The 20,625-nt window shown below is 47.1% G+C and overlaps 1 protein-coding gene across 1 annotated transcript in view; it reads right to left on the minus strand.

Moving 5' to 3' along the window:
- Nucleotides 1-20,625, minus strand: part of niban2a (niban apoptosis regulator 2a) — a 55,653-nt gene that overhangs the window by 10,574 nt on the left and 24,454 nt on the right. The window contains exons 6-10 of the mRNA XM_061215625.1: nt 13,099-13,214; nt 3,374-3,478; nt 2,881-3,043; nt 1,312-1,499; nt 183-338 (exon numbers count right to left, since the gene is read on the minus strand). Of these exons, the coding sequence (XP_061071609.1) occupies nt 183-338; nt 1,312-1,499; nt 2,881-3,043; nt 3,374-3,478; nt 13,099-13,214 (728 nt within the window). The remainder of the gene's footprint in view (nt 1-182; nt 339-1,311; nt 1,500-2,880; nt 3,044-3,373; nt 3,479-13,098; nt 13,215-20,625) is intronic.

Genomic DNA, 20,625 nt, shown 5'->3' on the forward strand with positions numbered 1-20,625 from the left:
AGGTTAATGTACACACACACACAGAGACAGACACCAGGCAGGTCAGGGCACACACACACAGAGATGGACAGACAGACACCAGGCAGGTCAGGGCACACACACACACAGACAGACAGACAGACGGTCAGGGCACACACATACACACACAGACAGACAGACAGATGGTCAGGGCACACACACACCCCTCTCATGAGGATCTGCGCTCTCTGGATGAAGACGGCGGGGCTGGATACATCGAAGCGCTCCTGCAGACCCTCCAGCTGCATCTTCTCCACCTCTTCATAGCAGCCCTGCATCTTCACCGGGTGGAACGCCAGCATGGAGATCTTCTCCATGTGCTGGGGATGGAGGGAGCGAGAGAGAGGCAAGGATGGAGGGAGAATAAGAGAGAGGGAGGGATGGAGGGAGTGAGAGAGAACGAAAGTGGGAGAGAGGGAGGGAGAGGGAAAAAATGAGGGAGAGGGAGGGATGGATGAAGATAAAAAGCAGAGGGACGTAGAGAACAAGGGGAGAAAGAGAGAGCCAGAGGAACGGAAGGGGTAGAGAGAGAGAGAGAGTACATCAGGTGCCTAGTGACAGAAGCACATTCAACATTGAGGAAGACTGTGGTGAAGACTGTGGCTACTTAAGACACTGCAATCAGCGACTCAAATGGACCGCCAGTGTCAAGACCCCTTGAAAAGCAGCACCTGCTTTGGCCCTAGAGGACTTCATGAAGCCCCCAGCAATGTGTGGCCAGCACAGGACCCCTTAGACAGGGATACTCAAATCTGGCCCTTGACACGAGTAACGCTGTTGGTTTCCTTCTCTACCTGGAAGTTAACTGATTGATCTACGTCAGTGATTGGCCAGAGCTTCCACTCACCAGGGGTCCCAAGCCTAACTCTTTGATATTGATTGGAGGGGAATGGAAAATTGACAGACATGCACACTCACTGGTACACGATTACGTCAAATCTTGTCACATCTCTTTTTCCAGGAAGTGAAAAAAAAAGTTTTTTTGGAAGAAATACTTTAAGACATATTCATATGGTTATGAAGAATTTACTACACTGAGGAAAAAGGTGAATTCTGATTTCAGTTCGTCTTTAATGCCACACCCGTGGGTCTCTCTCTCTCTCTCTCTCTCTCTCTCTCTCTCTCTCTCTCTCAATCTCTCTCTCTCTCTCTCACCTTCTCTCACCCCCCTCTCTCTCTCTCTCACCTTCTCTCACCCCCCCCCTCTCTCACCTTCTCTCACCCCCCCCTCTCTCTCTCTCTCTCTCTCTCTCCCTCTCCCTCCCTCCCTCCCTCGCCCCGCTCCCTCCTCACCTCCCCCAGCTGGTCCTTGCTCGCGTCGTTGAGGATGTTTTTGCTCATGTCCCCCAGTTCGTTTGAGAAGACGTCCCGCACCTCGGAGAACCCGTTGCTGGTGGGCGCCATCAGGGCCTCCAGGATGGAGCTGATGTAGGGCCGAACGCTCAGCTTCAGGAGCTGTTCCACCTTGGGCTGAACCATGCCTGGGGGTGGGGGGGGAGGGATACCATCAGCTTATCTCTCTTTCTTAATTACTTAATTAGCTGTAGCAATTATGGCATCTGACATTTCAGCTACATTGCTTGAGAATGCCAGCCCAAGTCTTCTTGTGTCCCTATATGAATGTTTACTGTGATGAGTGAACCAGCGTTGGTGCACACACCCATTTGGTGTACACAGCCAGTGTAAAACATAGACCTGAATAGGCTACACACCGGCCTATCCACGACCAGTATTGATCACCCTGGAGCTGCAGTTTGAGCTACTGCTCACTGGTGACAACTGTCTGCCTCCTGGGCAAGGATAGCAGAGGCAGAAGTGAAAATAATTGAATCTCTGGGTGCACAATTTTAGAGGATATTAGGCCTTCAAAACCATGGTAAAAAACCCCACTAAACATCCAATTGCAAACCCTTTTCACCTAACCTCTGTCCCAGCCATTAAAAACCGTATAATGATACCTAAACTGGGTTAAGATTTACTTTAACCAAGACTCTTGCATGGCCTTGAAATGAAATGATCAGTGGTTGTGAGGTATTGAGCTACAAAGATACCAAAGTCAATGGGCTCCAAGCAGACACAAACATTTACATTTTGCATTTCTTCATACTTTTTTTGTAAAACATCACACAAATATTTAGTGCCCTATAAACAACACATAACTCATTCCTGTCAAAAACGTCAGTCAGAACCGTATAATTCCCAAGCCGCCCACATAACCGTATAAAATAAGGGCCAGGCCTCCGCACGCTGCTGAGTCCTGGGCGTGAGGACAACGGCGTGTTTACCGCTCAGCAGCCATGTCGAAATTCCCCTCCGGTGCCATCCCAGGAATGCTGCCCAGCCGCATTCGTGACGCGCGGAGAAAACAATATCAAACGCACAGGAGTGCTGAGAAACAACAGGGGTCAGGAGCCATTGTGGCTCAAACTTGTCAATGCAGAGGGCATGGGGCAGCTCTGCATACACAGCCCATAGTGGCTGAGGTGCTTGACCAGCACCTGGAAGCTTGGCTGTCTCAGTAAGATCAGTCCAGCTGTTGGGCCTAACCCCAGATTGCTCCAGGGCGGATTGGCCCCTGCCTAGTCTAATAGAAGTCGCTTTGGATAAAAGCATCAGCTCGATAACTAATGAAAACCTGTTCGCACATACGCCCAAACACCGAAGACAATAGGCAGCCATGCGTGGCACTGACCAGCGCCTCAGGAGCAATTGGAGGTTGGGTGTCAGGCTCAGGGACACTTCGACACAACCTTCCGACAACCGTTCTAACTGCCTGAGCTAACGTTGCCCCTGCGGTGTAACTGAGGCAGGCCATTGGTTAGTTAGGTAGGATGGAGATAGGAGTGTCAGTGGAGGTCTCACCGCGGATCTTTCCGGAGACGTGCTCCTTGGAGCTGATGATCTGGTCCATGTCTGTGCGCAGGGAGGCCTCCAGACGGGGGCGCTGTGACTCACAGATCTGCACGGTGGCCTCGTACTGCGCCCGCGTCTGTGCCAGCACCATCTTATACACCGCGTCCGAGATCTGGGCGGGGCAAGGCAGAGGGAGCCTTTGAGGAGGCGACCAATCGGGTGCACCGCACTCAGCTCGACTGGATGAACAGCACCACCATGCATTGTGAATGTTCTCAATGGTTCTGGAACTGATCATCTTCACTTCTGACCATACATATTGCAATTCGGCTTAATGGGGCCTTGAGCTCTGACCAGAGAGATTCCCTGCTCAGTTTATACTCTCTCACTCACACTCACACTCACACTCACACTCACACTCACACTCACACTCACACTCACACTCACACTCACACTCACACTCACACTCACACTCACACTCACAGTGAACTAATAAACTGACCAGAATCCAGGACTTCTGCCTCTGTTGCATTTTGCCCCTCAGGCGAGGGCCAATCAGGTCCCTCAGCTCCGGGTGCAGGCTCTCCATCACCAGATTGGCCAGGATCTGGGGGAACACAGGGGGCGGAGTTATAGAGATGACATCAGAGGAAGGGCACACAAAGTGTGTCTGTGGGAGGGGGGGGGCACTCGCAGGCATGCATACATATACAATCAGCACGAATACCAACAGACACCATCCAGCTTGTATGTGTCCCTGTTTGTGTGGGCCCTTTGTGTGACATCCTACACATGAATCCTTCTGAATAATTGCAAATTGAGCTGCTGTGCTTGTATGTGTGTGTACACATGTACTGCCTGCCTGTGTGAGAGTGTGTGTGCGTAAATGCGTGCATGTGTGTGTGTGTTTGTGAAACTGAGTGTGCGAGCGTGGGAATGTGTGTGTGCATGTGTTGGTATGTTGAGAACACATTGTGTTCACTGCAGATCACATCAGAGAACAGTGACAGGTCCCAGTGTTTGGCTTGGCCGTTCGGCTCCTCAATAGTCACGCCCATTATCCTAGGGCTCGCTCCTCACTAGCTTTAACCAGTGCCCTCCAGTGCCCAAATCACAGGGCACACGCCACACTGAGCATTACACTGAGCACCACACTGGCCCCTACTAAAGCACCACACTGAGCACCACACTGGCCACTATTAAACACAACACTGAACACCACACTGGCCCCTATTAAACACAACACTGAACACCACACTGGCCTCTATTAAACACAACACTGAACACCACACTGGCCTCTATTAAACACAACACTGAACACCACACTGAGCACCACACTGGCCTCCATTAAACACAACACTGAGCACACCACTGGCCTCTATTCATTAAAACGCCACACTGAGCACCACACTGAGCACCACACTGGCCTCTATTAAAACAACACACTGAGCACCACACTGGCCCCTATTAAAACACCACACTGAGCACCACACTGGCCACTATTAAACACCACACTGAGCACCACACTGGCCTCTATTAAAACAACACACTGAGCACCACACTGGCCCCTATTAAAACACCACACTGAGCACCACACTGGCCCCTATTAAAACACCACACTGAGCACCACACTGGCCACTATTAAACACCACACTGAGCACCACACTGGCCTCTATTAAAACAACACACTGAGCACCACACTGGCCCCTATTAAAACACCACACTGAGCACCACACTGGCCACTATTAAACACCACAGCACAATGCCCAGGTCGTGCCAGTGGAGGGATTCAGGACTGCACTGGTCTGCATGTGGAAATGTTGCAATCGGTTGGAATGCAGTTTGTTTTCGGAGGTATAACTGGACGTGTGGGAGGGGTTATTTTAGAGCTGGAATTGTGTTCTTTGGAATTACTCAGAGGGCACAGGACAGAGTGAGCCCATTCTTGTTGCCTGACAGCTCGCTGTGGCCACTCATGATTAGTTGCTCAATGTCCAAGATCCCTGACAACAGGAAAGTATGGTCGACTCCTTCGTGATTTTAAAGGCCAGTTTTTCAGACACAGATTAAGCCTAGTTCTATTTTGGATGGAGATTCTCCATACATAACTCAAATGTATGTGAGATAACCCCTGAGTATAAGCCCCAGGTCCTTCAACTGACCTATCACAGGGCTCTGTGTCACTAGGCCCCACCCCCAAACACAGAAACATCCAATCAGAGGTTGTCTACTTCCACCTCCACCTCTCATCCCCTATTACATCACCTGACACTACCACTATTGTGGCTCAGTGGGATGTTGGGTACAGGGTCATACTTTTACTTGGGGGGGGTATCAAGGTAGCGTCTCCATCTTCCGGTTAATCATCCTGCAGACGTGGCCTGTGCCTCACATAGTGCCCCTGTCTTTATGATCATCCAGCACATCCTGTTAGGCCTTTGCTATTTTTCACTATGTCATACAAAGGGTCGAAGAGTTGGAACAAACACACAGACAGACACACAGACAAACACACTTGCCCACTCTTGCACACATGCATGCATGCACACATGCAGACACGCATACTTGCATTTACAAACACATGCTCTGCACTGAAACACACACACACACACACACACAAACACTCACACGCACACGCACACGCACACGCACACACAGAGGCCAGGTCTCCTGCTGCCTCATATTTTACAGTCCCCAGCGGACCAGGCTCTGCAGCCTGCAGCCAGGTGCTAACGGAGAATAAAAGGTCTATTTGAGAGGGGCAGCCGCCACCCTGTTCACTATAACTGTTCCACCCCACCTCCCCACCCCAGCATCGGTCAGTGACCCCTCTGTGAGTGCACGCAGACGCCTCCCAATCCGGAAAACGCCCCCCGCCCCACACCTCCACCCTTGTTATCACAGGAGGGCGTAGGCCTTCTTTTTCTGTTTTTGTTTGAATTTTTGGGGTCCTGGGCGGGTCTGTGACCGGCCTGGGTCTGGGGTCTGAGTTATGGAGTGAAAGCTTTAAGTATGGGGATCAGGGATGTGGGGGGGGGGGGTGCTACTGGCACAAAGACAGGCAGGTGTTCAGGGTTGAAGGAAACGTTCTGCTGTAGAACCAGAACCTGAGATGGGGAGGGGGGTGGGTTCATAAGAGGGGGTGGGTTGTTAAAGAGTGAGATTATAAAAAAAAAAAGACCACAGGCCACTTAGTTACAGTTTTGGTATACTCAGAGTGTAGCAGGGCTTGTTCCTCAAAGGGTGCTCGCTCAAGTCCTCAGTGGGGCACTGCCTCTATACCCATGGGCACGGTACTGTATCTAACTCACGTGTGAAATGTAAGATAAGATCTGGATAAAGGCATCTGATGATTGCCTATAATGGGACATGTTCAACACCTCACTCAGGGACACGTTATCTCCAGCGTCTGAACTGAAACCATCTGGTATCTGCCGTCGCACGGAAGATGAAACGTCCTCAGTTGTGTCTGAACTGAAATGCTCTCAAATCAAGGACCGAATAATTTAACATGACAGTTGAACAAGACGGAATGTATTCGCTTTTGGAATAATCATTTTCTGTGTAAGCATTAAATTAAATCATAGTTTAGCAAAAAAGAATGTGCTTTGTTCATTGCTAATCAAGCTTCAGGTGACAAACTCACTTGTTGAAGATGACTATGTGACCATTTACTTTTAACCCACTTTCTTGAATTTGTATGTTTTACCTTTATATTTTAAAGCCAGTTTTTCTGTATTCCACTGTGAAGCCCTTTAGTAACTGTTACTAGAAAGTGTTTTGGTGTGTTTGGTGTTTTAGGTGAGTATGGTGATTATGTACAGGCATGTGTTGAGGGTTGAGGGAAACGTTCTGCTGTAGAACCGGACCCTGAGATGGGTGGATTCATAAGGGGGGCGGGGGGGGGGGGGGGGGGGGTTGTTGTTATAGAGTGAGATTATACTCTTGGGTCACCAAAGAAAAAAAAAAAGACCACAGGCCACTTAGTTACAGTTTTGGTAAACTTGTACTGGATGGCCTAAAAGCGTCAGTTCTCCAGTAATCCTCTGCAGAAGGTCCACTGCAGGGTACAGCTTTGTAACTCAGTGTGTAGCAGGGCTTGTTCCTCAAGGGCTGCTCGCTCAAGTCCTCAGTGGGGCACTGCCTCTATACCCATGGGCACTAACTCACATGTGAAATGTAAGATAAGATCTGGATAAAGGCATCTGATGATTGCCTATAATGGGACATGTTCAACACCTCACTCAGGGACACGTTATCTCCAGCGTCTGAACTGAAACCATCTGGTACCTGCCGTCGCACGGAAGATGAAACGTGCTCAGTTGTGTCTGAACTGAAATGCTCTCAAATCAAGGACCGAATAATTTAACATGACAGTTGAACAAGATGGAGTGTACTCGCTTTTGGAATAATCATTTTCTGTGTAAGCATTAAATTAAATCATAGTTTAGCAAAAAAGAATGTGCTTTGTTCATTGCTAATCAAGCTTCAGGTGACAAACTCACTTGTTGAAGATGACTTCTATGTGACCATTTACTTTTAACCCACTTTCTTGAATTTGTATGTTTTACCTTTATATTTTAAAGCCAGTTTTTCTGTATTCCACTGTGAAGCCCTTTAGTAACTGTTACTAGAAAGTATTTTGGTGTGTTTGGTGTTTTAGGTGAGTATGGTGATTATGTACAGTATGCCTGTGTGGTATGGTGCAGTAAATGAGCTGGGTTTTATGTCCCGTAGGTGTGCAGATGCACATGGGCAAAACACACTCAATAACCCCCCCTTCAGACACACACACACACACACACACACACACACACACACACACACACACACACACACACACACACACACACACACACACACACACCTAGCCTCCTGTTTCAGCTCAGTCACCTCATAAAACTGAAAGAAACATGCTGAGGTAACTTAAAAAACACCCTCTCTACACCTTCACACACACACACACACACACACACAATATATATATATATATATATATATATATATATATATATATATATATATATATATATATATATCAATAACACTACCTCACACACATAGGTAATGGCCTAAGCCTATACAGAGTCCTCAAGCCTGAAATTCAAATTTTGCATCGGAGAGCGAAAGGACCAGACTCAGCAGCCAACACTCATTAAACTAACAGGCTGCTTGGGCCACTTTGGGTCTCTGTGTTTCTGAAGAACCAAACCCGCCTAGTCAGCAGCCAGCACCACTCCAGACATACCTGAATAATGGTTTCCATTAGTGTGTCCAACAGTGCACCAAACAACAGCGAGAAAGAAGATGGTTTTTTCCCCCTTCTTCTATTGAGTGCACACAACGGCAACCCTGTACAGATAAGTATATCGTCTGGTTCTGTGTTTTCTGTCCAAGTCCCTAGCGTTTTCGCCTCTTGTATCCCTCTGTGACCACAACAGACTGTTTTCAGTTTCATTCCCGCATTCATTTGTTACACCTGTGTCTCATTTCGTGTCTCTGCCTCCCCACTCCTTATATGTACTTACTTCCTGTCTCTTGTCATTCAGTTCACCTGTTTCTCATTGTGTACTTGTTAGTAGTGTATTTATACCTGTCCTTTTCAGTTTCTCTTTGCTAGTTTGTCATACCCTGTATGTATCCTGAGCCTGTCCCTGTATTTTCCTGTCCCTGGTTCTTGCCCCCTGTACCCTGTGCCCTGTGTCCTCACCCCTGTATTCTGTCTGGTCTGTTCTGTTTTTTGGATATTTCTGGTTTGATCTCTGCCTGGGTTTGGACTTTGTGCTTTTGTTTTTTGTTCAATTTGTCTGTGTGGACTGCCTTCCTGTTCTTGAACTCTGCCTGTTATCTGACCACTCTTCTGCGTGTACCCGTTATGAACCCGTCTGTTTTTACTATTGCCTGTTTCTGGATTGTGTTTTGGATCTGCCCCGTGTTAATTAAAGCCTGCCTTTTTTCCACCTCCTCCCCGAGTCTGCTCTTGGTTCTTATCAAGATATTGAACACTTTGAAATATACTGGCGAACATACAAATGATTGCCATTTTGCTACCTCGGAATTATAAGGTTCTATCCGCGTTCTGAGTGGTTTTGAGATATTGAGCTTCAAAGACACCAAAGTGTTTTGAAATACATTCCAACCATTAGCATTTCCAAAGAGCCCACACGCGTACACTATTATAATATAGCACGCTCCGTTTACGTGAGGGATTCGGCTAATGTGAGGACCTTTCCTGAGAAATGGCTGTACAATGGTGGAGCTAAACTCATCCACAGAGTAAACACAGCCCCTTTCGTTCTCCCGTCAGACACGTCCGCTTAGTAAAGATGTAGGAAGAAGTGAGAATAAATCAGAAAGCTGGGCCACCTCCAGCTCACCCTCCCCTACCCTCCCCTCCACAGGGCCAGGCCAGCTCCAGCTCACCCTCCCCTCCCCTCCACAGGGCCAGGCCAGCTCCAGCCTGCTGATGCGGGGGGTGATGGATGTCCTCCGCGCTTTCTCTGTCAGCAGCCATTGTTTCTGTTTTCTGCACTGTGACAAAAACAACAGTATTGTTCTCTCTCTCTCTCTCTCTCTCTCTCTCTCTCTCTCTCTCTCTGCCTCTCCCTCTCTATCTCCCCCCTCTCTATCCTCTGTCTATATCTCTCCCCTCTTTCTCCCTCTCTCGCTCCATCTCCCCCCTCTCTCTCACTCTCTATCCCCCCTCTCTATCCTCTCTCTATATCTCCCCCTCTTTCTCCTTCCTTTCTCTCTCTCTCACTCTCTCCCCCCTCTCTTTCATCATCACTCTATCTGTCCCCCTCTCTCTCCCTCTCTCTCTACCCCTTTTCTCTCTCCCTCCCTCTCTCTATCTGTCCCCCCCTCTCTCTCTCCCTCAGTTTACAGGTGGCCCTCCGCCGGTCCTGGATGAACACAGACACAGAGCAGGCAGCTCGGTTCAGCCGAGGTGGTTTTGTAAAAGCCGCCGTGAGTTCAGTGAAGGGTGGAGCGAGGCAGGAGCCAGAATAACCAGTCTCCGTTGCATCTGAGCTCCAAGGAAACGCACAGGCCACACCCAGGCTGGCGTGCAGAGTGTCCCACCTGCCACCTGCCTCCAGGGGAGAGCTGGAGCCATGAATGAAGCTCGTTCAGACCGACCCCCCACCACGCTGTCACAAGATCAGGAGGTCAGGCCATGGGACTCACTCTGATAACGTGTGAAGGGGTGCATGTATGTTTGTTTCAGTGTGTGTGTGTGTGTGTGTGTGTGTGTGTGTGACTATGTGTGTGTGTGTCTGTATATGTGTGTGTGTGTGTGTGTGTGACTATGTGTGTGTGTGTCTGTGTGTGACTGTATGTGTGTGTGTGTGTGTGTGTGTGTGTGCGTATGTGTGTGACTATGTGTATGTGTGTCTGTGTGTGACTGTATGTGTGTGTGTGTGTGTGTCTGTATGTGTGTGTGTGTGTGTGTGTGTGACTGTATGTGTGTGTGTGTGTGTGCGCACGTGTGTGTGCGTGTGTGTCTGTTTGTATGTGTGTGTGTCTGTGTGTGTGCAGGGGCGCATGTATGTTTGTTTCAGTATGTGTGTGTGTGTGTGTGTGTGTGTGACTGTATGTGTGTGTGTCTCTGTGTGTGCAGGGGCGCATATATGTTTGTTTCAGTATGTGTGTGTGTGTGACTGTATGTGTGTGTGTGTGCCTATGTCTGTTTGCACAAATAACATGGTGAAAAGGATTAATAAAATGGATTAAGTAACCTTTTGAAGTTGAGCTTGGCCAGCAGAACAAACAGTCATGAGAGGAGATTAAGTCAGGGTGAAGTTCACAAAGAGTCAAAAACAGGGCTGGGTCCATGCTGGATGCACTCTGGAGTGTGGGCCTAACTGTCTAGTTCTCTTCATCATACGCATTACAGTATATGCAGTTCTTTCTGTGTATATGTCATAGTCTTTTCCCTTCATTCTGACAGGAGGAAAGCACAGAGGCTTACAGATAGAGGTGGGATCACATGTATCAACACCCTGGAGTCCGCAATTTGGTTGAGAGTTGGCCACTGTACAAACTGCACCACAGGTTGTCCCCTATACGTTAGATTCTTCAATTTAACCAATCATCGTGTTCAGATTGTGTCGAAACCCAGTATGTCTGCCACAAAAACACATCATTAAGAAACCACCAGGAAGGACCAGTGGATGCTGACCTGCTTGTGGTCAGCTGATCAGCTGGATCCTGGTTCAACTGCAGTAGAGGTGTGTGACAAAGTGGCAATCTGTATCTGTGTCTGTATCTTTTCAACCACCAAAATGTATCTGTGTCTGTATTCAGATAGACACTGGACTTGGGTATGATCCACATTCAAAAATATTGACAAAAAGGTTTTTTCCAACTGAATAGAGCGTGTTTGAACTACAATAAAGCCACTAATGCACTAGCTGCAACATAACATTTTTGCTTCAGGTACCTGGACGATTTATATCACTTGTTCGTTAGCTAGATGGTTACAAGCAAGCTTGATATGTTAACCGTATATCTCCCAGCACTAGCAAAGGTCATTTTTGCCTGCTCTTAAATAAAGCCTTATAAGTGTCAAAACCTTTGAAATATGAGAGGAAGTATAAATGGTGCACACAACAATGTCAAATAAAATAAAAAACACCTTATAATTTACTTGCACTACTGTGTATTTCAGAAAATACACATCAGCTAGAAGCTAAATTATATTATGGTTCATCTCCAACATGTTTGCCACCACTGGAAAATGTGCAAACTGTATACCTAAGAAGCTGTCAAATTCAACAAGGATCGCAAGGAAAGACCCATTTTCACATTTAAATTTCACTTTTGAGCAGTTCTTCTGTAACGTGGCCACGGAGAAAAACTATTTCCTTTGAATATCCACCATTATTATCAGTTTAGATACTGGGACAAGACAAAGGGACCTTGTTTTCAAAGGACAGCTGGGGCTTTTATTCTGATCATCTGAATGGCCTCTGGTGTAAGCAAACTATGTGATAAGAAACGCTAAACTAATAAACTCCAGCCAGTGCTCATTTTAAAGAGCCCTTTCTAATTCATCCTACTGCTCGCTTGACCTGCAAGGAAACCAATTGCTGCTCAGAAACCAATTGCTGCTCAGACAACAAAATGTAAGTCACCCCAAAGACAGCTCTACGGATTGGTCGGTAACTGAGTTTAAAATCCAGGCTGTAATATCTTTCGATCCATATCGAGAAAGATACTCAACTAGCATCTCCAAAAAGTCCACACGCGTACACTGTTATAATACAGCACGCTCCATTTGTGTGCAAGGGATTAGGCTAATGTGAGGACCTTTCCTGAGAAACGGCTATACAAAGCGTGGAGCTAAACTCATCCACAGAGTAAACACTGCCCCTTTCGTTCTCCCGTCAGACACGTCCACTTAGTAAAGATGTAGGAAGAAGTGAGAATAAATCAGAAAGCTGGGCCACCTCCAGCTCACCCTCCCCTCCCCTCCACAGGGCCAGGCCAGCTCCAGCTCACCCTCCCCTGCCCTCCACAGGGCCAGGCCAGCTCCAGCTCACCCTCCCCTGCCCTCCACAGGGCCAGGCCAGCTCCAGCTCACCCTCCCCTCCCCTCCACAGGGCCAGGCCACCTCCAGCTCACCCTCCCCTGCCCTCCCCTCCACAGGGCCAGGCCAGCTCCAGCTCACCCTCCCCTGCCCTCCACAGGGCCAGGCCAGCTCCAGCTCACCCTCCCCTGCCCTCCACAGGGCCAGGCCAGCTCCAGCTCACCCTCCCCTCCCCTCCACAGGGCCAGGCCACCTCCAGCTCACCCTCCCCTGCCCTCCCCTCCACAGGGTCAGGCCAGCTCCAGCTCACCCTCCCCTGCCCTCCCCTCCACAGGGCCAGGCCACCTCCAGCTCACCCTCACATCTGGGGGCTCATAGATACTCAATGTCTTACATTAGGAGGTAGAGACACACTCACCTGTGGGGGCTCATAGATACTCAATGTCTTACATTAGGAGGTAGAGACACACTCACTTGTGGGGGCTCATAGATACTCAGTGTCTTACATTAGGAGGTAGAGACACACTCACTTGTGGGGGCTCATAGATACTCAATGTCTTACATTAGGAGGTAGAGACACACTCACCTGTGGGGGCTCATAGATACTCAGTGTCTTACATTAGGAGGTAGAGACACACTCACCTGTGGGGGCTCATAGATACTCAGTGTCTTACATTAGGAGGTAGAGACACACTCACCTGTGGGGGCTCCCCACACATCATGTCCCAGGTTCCGTACTGTCCGTGCGCCTGGCGGTAGAGTCGCACTGCGTCTGTGAAGGCCGGAGTCTGCACCTTGTCTTCCTCCGACAGATCTGCAAGGGCAACGTGACTTTCAGTGATGTGTGTGCAGGTGGTTCTTGAAGTACATTAAAAAATATTGACATTAATTTAAATTCAATTATAAGCCTGGCTTGCTAATGCATAAATATCCATTTAACTAATACATGAGTTCGCAGTTAATGCATACATTAACAAATGAAAAGATAATTTCATGCTTAATTAATGTAATAGTACATCATTCATTCATGATTAACAACTACATTAGTCAATGCCAATTCATGGACCTTACTATGAAGTGTGACCTTATAATTTATATAAAGGTTTGAATTGCTGCATTCAAACAACCGTTAATAATCCTCTACTGACATTTCATCCCGTTACTTTGGTACCGTTATCTGAAATCAGACAAAATAATAATTTCATTAAGTACATTAAGTTCAGCAAATTCTAAATAACTTATATTTAAGGACAAAGTGAACATCCCGGGATGTTTATTGATTATGGTTCTCAGCCAGCCTTGCATTTGGGGATTTTGTTGAGTGTGTGTGTGTGTGTGTGTGTGTGTGTGTGTGTGTGTGTGTGTGTGTGTGTGTGTACGATCATGTGTGTGTGTGTGCGTGTGCGTGTGCGTGTGCATGTGCGTGTGTATTTTCGTGTTAATGATACCTTAGTGCAGGGCAAAAGCCCTGTAAATAACAGTATATTAATGGGTTGTATTTGAAATGGGACGTACAGATGTTACCACTCACCACAATGACCACAGGCCTCTATTCCTGACCATCCTACTAAATCAGGAAGTGGTCCACTGCAGGCAACCGCCACCCCCCCCTCCCCAACCCACACCCCTGGGGCAAAAGTTCCACTGTCACCATGGTTACAGCCTTGAGCAGAGACAATGGCAGCCAAAGAGGATCCAGCAGAAACAGTTGTATTTAAGAGGCAGGGCTCAACACCACAGGCTATTTATACCCCCGAACACACCCAACCGAAGGGCAGGACTTCCTAAATTTAGATTTCAGTTTTCCAGGCAGGCCTCAGTTCTGTCCACTTTTATTTTAGGTTTTACCCTATTCTGCGCTTCTTGGGAAAACCCAAACTTTGGAAGTCGAAAGAACTAAAGTCCTTAGTGGTAGTAACGTATAGGGATGCACAGCTTTACACAGTGACACAGCCACAGGGGTGAGGTTTGGATTTGAACCCCATCCCCACAGAGTGGTGGATACCTGTAAAAAAATATGCACTATGTGAAGAAACCTAAAACTCGGTCCCCAAAATATACACTCAGTGAGCACTTTATTAGGTATTTATTAGACATATCTTTTTACTTATTTAGTTTTCTGCTGATGAAGCCTATCCACTTTTGTGTTTGTGTGTTCAGAGATGCTCTTCTGCATACCACTGTTGTAATATGTGGTTATTTGCGTTACTGTCACCTTCCTGTCAGCTTTGACCAGTCTGGCCCTTCTCCATCTCTCTTATTAATAAGGCTTTTCTGCCTGCAGAACTGCTGCTCACTGGATGTTTTTTTTTCTTTTTCTCGGCAAACTCTAGAGACCTAGACCTAGATCTAGATCTAGATCTAGAGTGCCTGACAATCCTCAAACCACCCTGTCTGGCACCAACAATCATTCCACGGTCACATTTTTCCCCATTCTGATGGTTGATGTGAACATTAACTGAAGCTCCTGACCAGTATCTGCATGATTTTATGTGCTGCACTGCTGCCACACGGTTAGCTGATTAAATAATGACATGAATAAGTGTTATAATAATAAAGTGCTCAGTGAGCATATATGCACCCAGAAGATGATTACCATCCTTTGCAAAGATGCTTCTGAGTTTTGAACCCCCCAGAATGAATTCCTGGAGTTACATAATGTTTAACATAAACACCACTGTGCGGCAAGTGTGTAGCCCATCTTCCTGTTGGACGTGGAACAGATTATGTCGTGTGAATTTTGTTTTGAAAGAAGTTTCTCACCAGTATACTTCCACTCTACCACTCCTCATCAACACTAGAATTTCTGCTGCAGGGCTCTGGTGTTATCCACTCATGAACAACAAATCTTAGCTGCCCCACCCCACATTCCAAACAATACAATACACACGTACAACTGCTACCATGGGCAAGGTTCATGTCACATTACATTACACTATTTACCTGACGCTTTTATCCAAAGCGACTTAGTCGTTTAGGCTAAGCAGGGGACACTCCCCCTGGACTCATATACTACACAGCTGCTCCTGTGCTACTGTCGGACCAATGAAGCCATGAATCAGAGTTTTTACGTCCATGCTGACTACCTGGTAACAAAACAGAATAGTTTCTGAAACCGTCACTGTAGCATCGTCGTAGAGCTCTCACTGTGCCTGCCTGAGAACCCACGCCCTCACTGACGAGCTTCTGCACTACACTGTGAAGAGTTTGCACAAAGACTACATCATTCCCTTTAGCATGATAGTTGGAATAGAGAAAAGGCAGACCCATTTCAGATGGGTTCAGACTTTCAACACAAGATCTTTTCCATGTTCCTTCCTGCCTAAAGATAGGCCCAGACATGGAAACGTGGTTATCTAAAGTAACTAGATGATGTTCTCCTGTGTTTACTCTACTTCCATAGACTAGGGGCAGGGCTGCTCAACCTTGTTCCTGGAGATCTATGCTCCCCAAGGCTTTCACTCCAACCTTAACAAAGCCCACCTCCATGAGACCTCATTGACGCTGTAATCCAACTTTTCCCAGGCGTTGTATTTAGAGAGCGAGTTCTTTAGACAAACAATCGCAAATCTCTTCCTTTCCCTCTCACAGGTTCCAGTAAAAACAATAGACTAAAATAAGAAAGACGAAACGCAAACACAATGAAAACTTCTCTGCCACATTATTTTTGGCCTCGGTCTCACTCAGTGCAGGAATTTCCTGGTGTCACACGCCTACTGCGGAAAGAAGGACACTCTTAAGCCCTGGGCTCATGCGTTAATGCCACCCAGGTATGCGTGTCCACTTGCTATGATTCCCTCTGCCAGACCAAGTCCTGCCACAGGGGGCGCCATTGTGCCAGTGCTACACTGGAGTTCATGAATATTCACAACATGGTGGGCCCAAGGATACAGCATTCACTGAACCTGATCTCACCCCTTCCTCCATGTTTATGAGATGCATCAAACTTAAACGCTTTGCATTAAAGCGGTAAAATGACAGTGAGTGTTGAAATGTAAGAATAATGAGCTGACAATCTCGTTAGTGTAGAGAATCTATGGTGCTGTGGTGAATCTATGATCTCGTTGACAAGCAGGAATTCAGCACAAGCTGAAAAAGAAGGACGACACACAAACTCTGGACTATTCCAAACCACTCGGTGTGTGACAGGGGAACTGAGGAACAGAGAAGGTCAAGTGTTGGGGGGTACATGTGTGCGAGGAAAGGCAGAGGGGAGACTCGGGTCGTGACAAAGACAGGAAGTGAGCCAGGATTTGTGGAGATGGCAGGCACAGTCAGGAAGCACACAGCCCCTGGCCGGGGGAATCTGTGCTGGCTCTGTCCATCAGGAGAACACACTGGAGACCCACGGCATCTCAGAGAGGGACAAAGGTCTCAGGGGTCGAGGGCCCGGCCCTGCTGGAGTGGGGAGCTGAACAGGCCTGTTTGTCCTTATCACTACTGCACACACACACACACACAGGCCTGTTTGTCCTTATCACTACTGCACACACACACACACAGGCCTATTTGTCATTATCACTAATGCACACACACACACAGGCCTGTTTGTTCTTATCACTATTGCACACACACAGGCCTGTTTGTCCTTATCACTACTGCACACACACACACAGCCCTGTTTGTCCTTATCACAACTGCACACACATACACAGGCCTGTTTGTCCTTATCACTACTGCACACACACACACACACACACACACACACACACACAGGCCTGTTTGTCCTTATCACTACTGCACACACACAGGCCTGTTTGTCCTTATCACTACTGCACACACAAACACACAGGCCTGTTTGTCCTTATCACTACTGCGCACACACACACACACACACACACACAGGCCTGTTTGTCCTTATCACTACTGCACACACACACACACACACACACACACACTCAGTACATGCACACGTACCCAGATGCGCACTCACATGCGCACATGCACATAAGGTGACGACAAATACATTATATGTATACGTTCACACACTCTCTCATTCTGACTCACTCTTGCAAGAGAATGAAAGTGCTGAATGGCTATCCCAGCATGCAACAGGGAGGGCATAGATTTGTGTGGCAGTTAGTAAACACATGGAACCATTTAGCGCGCTTTCTGCACCTCTAACCCTTGACACTAACAGAGCTTCAGTTACACATTCTGACTGTTTCTACCCGTTACATAAGACTGCTACCACACACAGCTTCTCCACTGAAGCACTGATTCCAGAACAGTCTGGTCAGTAGGCCATGGTCTGCGGCCCATGCAATTTTCTCTGGGAACGCACAACCCCAGATCAGTGGTGCTTTTCGACTGGCCCCGAACCCCGGACCCTAGCAGGCCTGATCCAGCTTCCTGGGGCATATGTGTGAAATACGAGGAGAACTCGCAGGCCCAAAATTTTTCACTAATGAACAGAACAGCCTGAGTTACAGCAAATGCAGACCTGGATCCCATAAATATTCAAAAACTTTCAACCCTTTGGAACACAGTCAAATTCCTGCAGATTACTGGCATTTTTACAGAAACCTATTCACCAATTTCCACAACAAAATTCTTCTCATGGGGATATGGCGTATGTATTTCAGAGTTAAAACATTTAAAATACACATTGGACCAAGCTCTGACTGACTGTGAACAGAAGCTGTTGACTTGGGGGGGCGGGGCTGAGGCGAAGCGGGGGGAGATGATTTGTGCTCCTGAGTTTATTGATTGGCTGTACAATAAATGGAGCTCAATCGCTTGTGGTGCTTGGCAACAGCCAATGAGATATCCTGTATGCTCTGGGGCCCACCCACATGTTCTCCCCCTCCTCCTGCACATTTATAGGTCTGTGCCCACGTACAGTCTAACTACACACACTACACACTGCTGGCCTGTCTGCATGCTTTCCTATCACTTTTAATGAGCTGACACTATGATGCGTGCATGGAACGTTCTTTACAAGTACAATTTATATGATATTGATTGCACTTGCCTTCATTCCCTTATTGAATTTTCAGGAAATAAGTTATTGGTATTTTTTTCATATTAGTTCTCCCTTTGTGAGGCAGACAGTGACACAGAGCGGTGTGAATGCGTGAGAATCACCCAGCTGTGGGACGGAAGACTCAGGGGAGAGGACACTGACAGGCACAGGTGCTGACAGGCACTGGTGCTCGTGAGTAATAAATCACCCTGCTAAATGTGTGTGTGCATGCGTGTGTATGTGAGTGTGTGTATGTATAAATGTGTGTGTGCGTGAGCAGGTGTGGCTGTATGTGTATGTGTGCGTGTGTGAGTATTATATGGTGTGTGTGTGTGCGTGTGTGTGTGTGTATTTATGTGTGCGGGAGGATGCGTGTGGCTATATGTGTGTGTGTGTGTGTGTGTGTGTGTGTGTTTGTGCATGCATGTGTGAGTGTTTGTGAGTGTGTGTGTGTTTGTGCATGCATGTGCGTGTGTGTTATATAGTGTGTGTGTGTGTTATATAGTGTGTGTGTTTGTGTGTGTTATATAGTGTGTGTTTGTTATATAGTGTGTGTGTGTGTTTGTGTGTGTGTGTTTGTGCGTGTTATATAGTGTGTGTGTTTGTGTGTGTGTTATATAGTGTGTGTGTTTGTGTGTGTGTGTGTGTGTTTGTGTGTGTGTGTGTTTGTGCGTGTTATATAGTGTGTGTTTGTTATATAGTGTGTGTGTGTGTGTGTTTGTGTGTGTGTGTTTGTGCGTGTTATATAGTGTGTGTGTTTGTGTGTGTGTGTTATATAGTGTGTGTGTGTTTGTGTGTGTGTGTGTTATATAGTGTGTGTCTGTGTGTGTTTGTGTGTGTGTGTGTTATATAGTGTGTGTGTTTGTGCGTGTGTGTTTGTGTGTGTGTTATATAGTGTGCATTTGTGTGTGTGTGTTATATAGTGTGTGTTTGTGTGTGTGTGTGTTATATAGTGCGTGTGTGTTATATAGTGTGTGTGTTTGTGTGTGTGTTATATAGTGTGTGTGTGTGTTTGTGCATGTGTGTGTGTGTTATATAGTGTGTGTGTGTGTGTTATATAGTGGGTTTGTGTGTGTGTGTGTGTGTGTGAGTGAGTGTATTATATATAGTGTGTGTGTGTGTTATATAGTGTGTTTGTGTTTGTGTGTGTGTGTGTTATATAGTGTGTGTGTGTTTGTGTGTGTGTGAGTGAGTGTATTATATATAGTGTGTGTGTGTGTGTTATATAGTGTGTGTGTTTGTGTGTGTGTGTTATATAGTGAGTGTGTGTGTGTTACATAGTGAGTGTGTGTGTGTTATATAGTGTGTGTGTGAGTGAGTGTATTATATATAGTGTGTGTGTGTTATATAGTGTGTTTGTGTGTGTGTATGTGTGTGTGTTATATAGTGTGTGTGTGTTTGTGTGTGTGTGAGTGAGTGTATTATATATAGTGTGTGTGTTATATAGTGTGTGTGTTTGTGTGTGTGTGTGTGTTATATAGTGTGTGTTTGTGATGGGGGAAGACGAAGCGCTGATGGATCTGCTTTTCCTCAGCAGCCGTACAGAGAGAGGGAGGGGTGAGAAAGGGAGATAAAGAGTGACAGCAATAACAGAGGGAAAAGAGTAGAGTACAGAAAGGAGAGAAAACGAAAGGAAACAGAAGATGGAGGGAGGAGTAGAAATGAGAAACCGTAGCATGATGACAGGCAGCAGTCAAATTCAAATTCATCCAAAAGCACACCACATTACACACCACACACACAGCCACACACATGCAGCACACAAACACACACACACACACACACACCATAATACACACACCCACACACCTGCAGACACACACACAAGCACAGACACAGCATAAAAGCACATGCACACACACACAGTGGCAAACAGACAGAAAGTAATCCTAGAAAAGCCTTAATCACGCGCAGACTAAAAGAGTTCCCGACTATAAAGGTCTTTTTCCTCGCCCCAGGAATCACACACTTATCTGCCAAGGAGAGCAGTCATATGAGCCACAGTCACACACTTGCCCTCAATGACCAATGAGAGCAGCCCATCAACTGCCCTCCACCAATGAGAGCAGCCCTTCAACTGCCCTCCACCAATAAGAGGTGGCCCCTGTGCCCGTGCTGGCCACATGAAGATGAAAGGCCCCGCTGCTGGTGAGTCTCATGGCTCATCTTGTGAGAGCTACATGTCAGAACAGGTCTTCTGAGGAGTGAGAGAGAGAGAGAGAAACCGTAGGGGTGGACTAATAGAGAGAACAGACTGCTT

This window comes from Conger conger, chromosome 12 (genome assembly GCF_963514075.1).
Source record: "Conger conger chromosome 12, fConCon1.1, whole genome shotgun sequence".
Classification (NCBI taxonomy): Eukaryota; Metazoa; Chordata; class Actinopteri; order Anguilliformes; family Congridae; genus Conger; species Conger conger.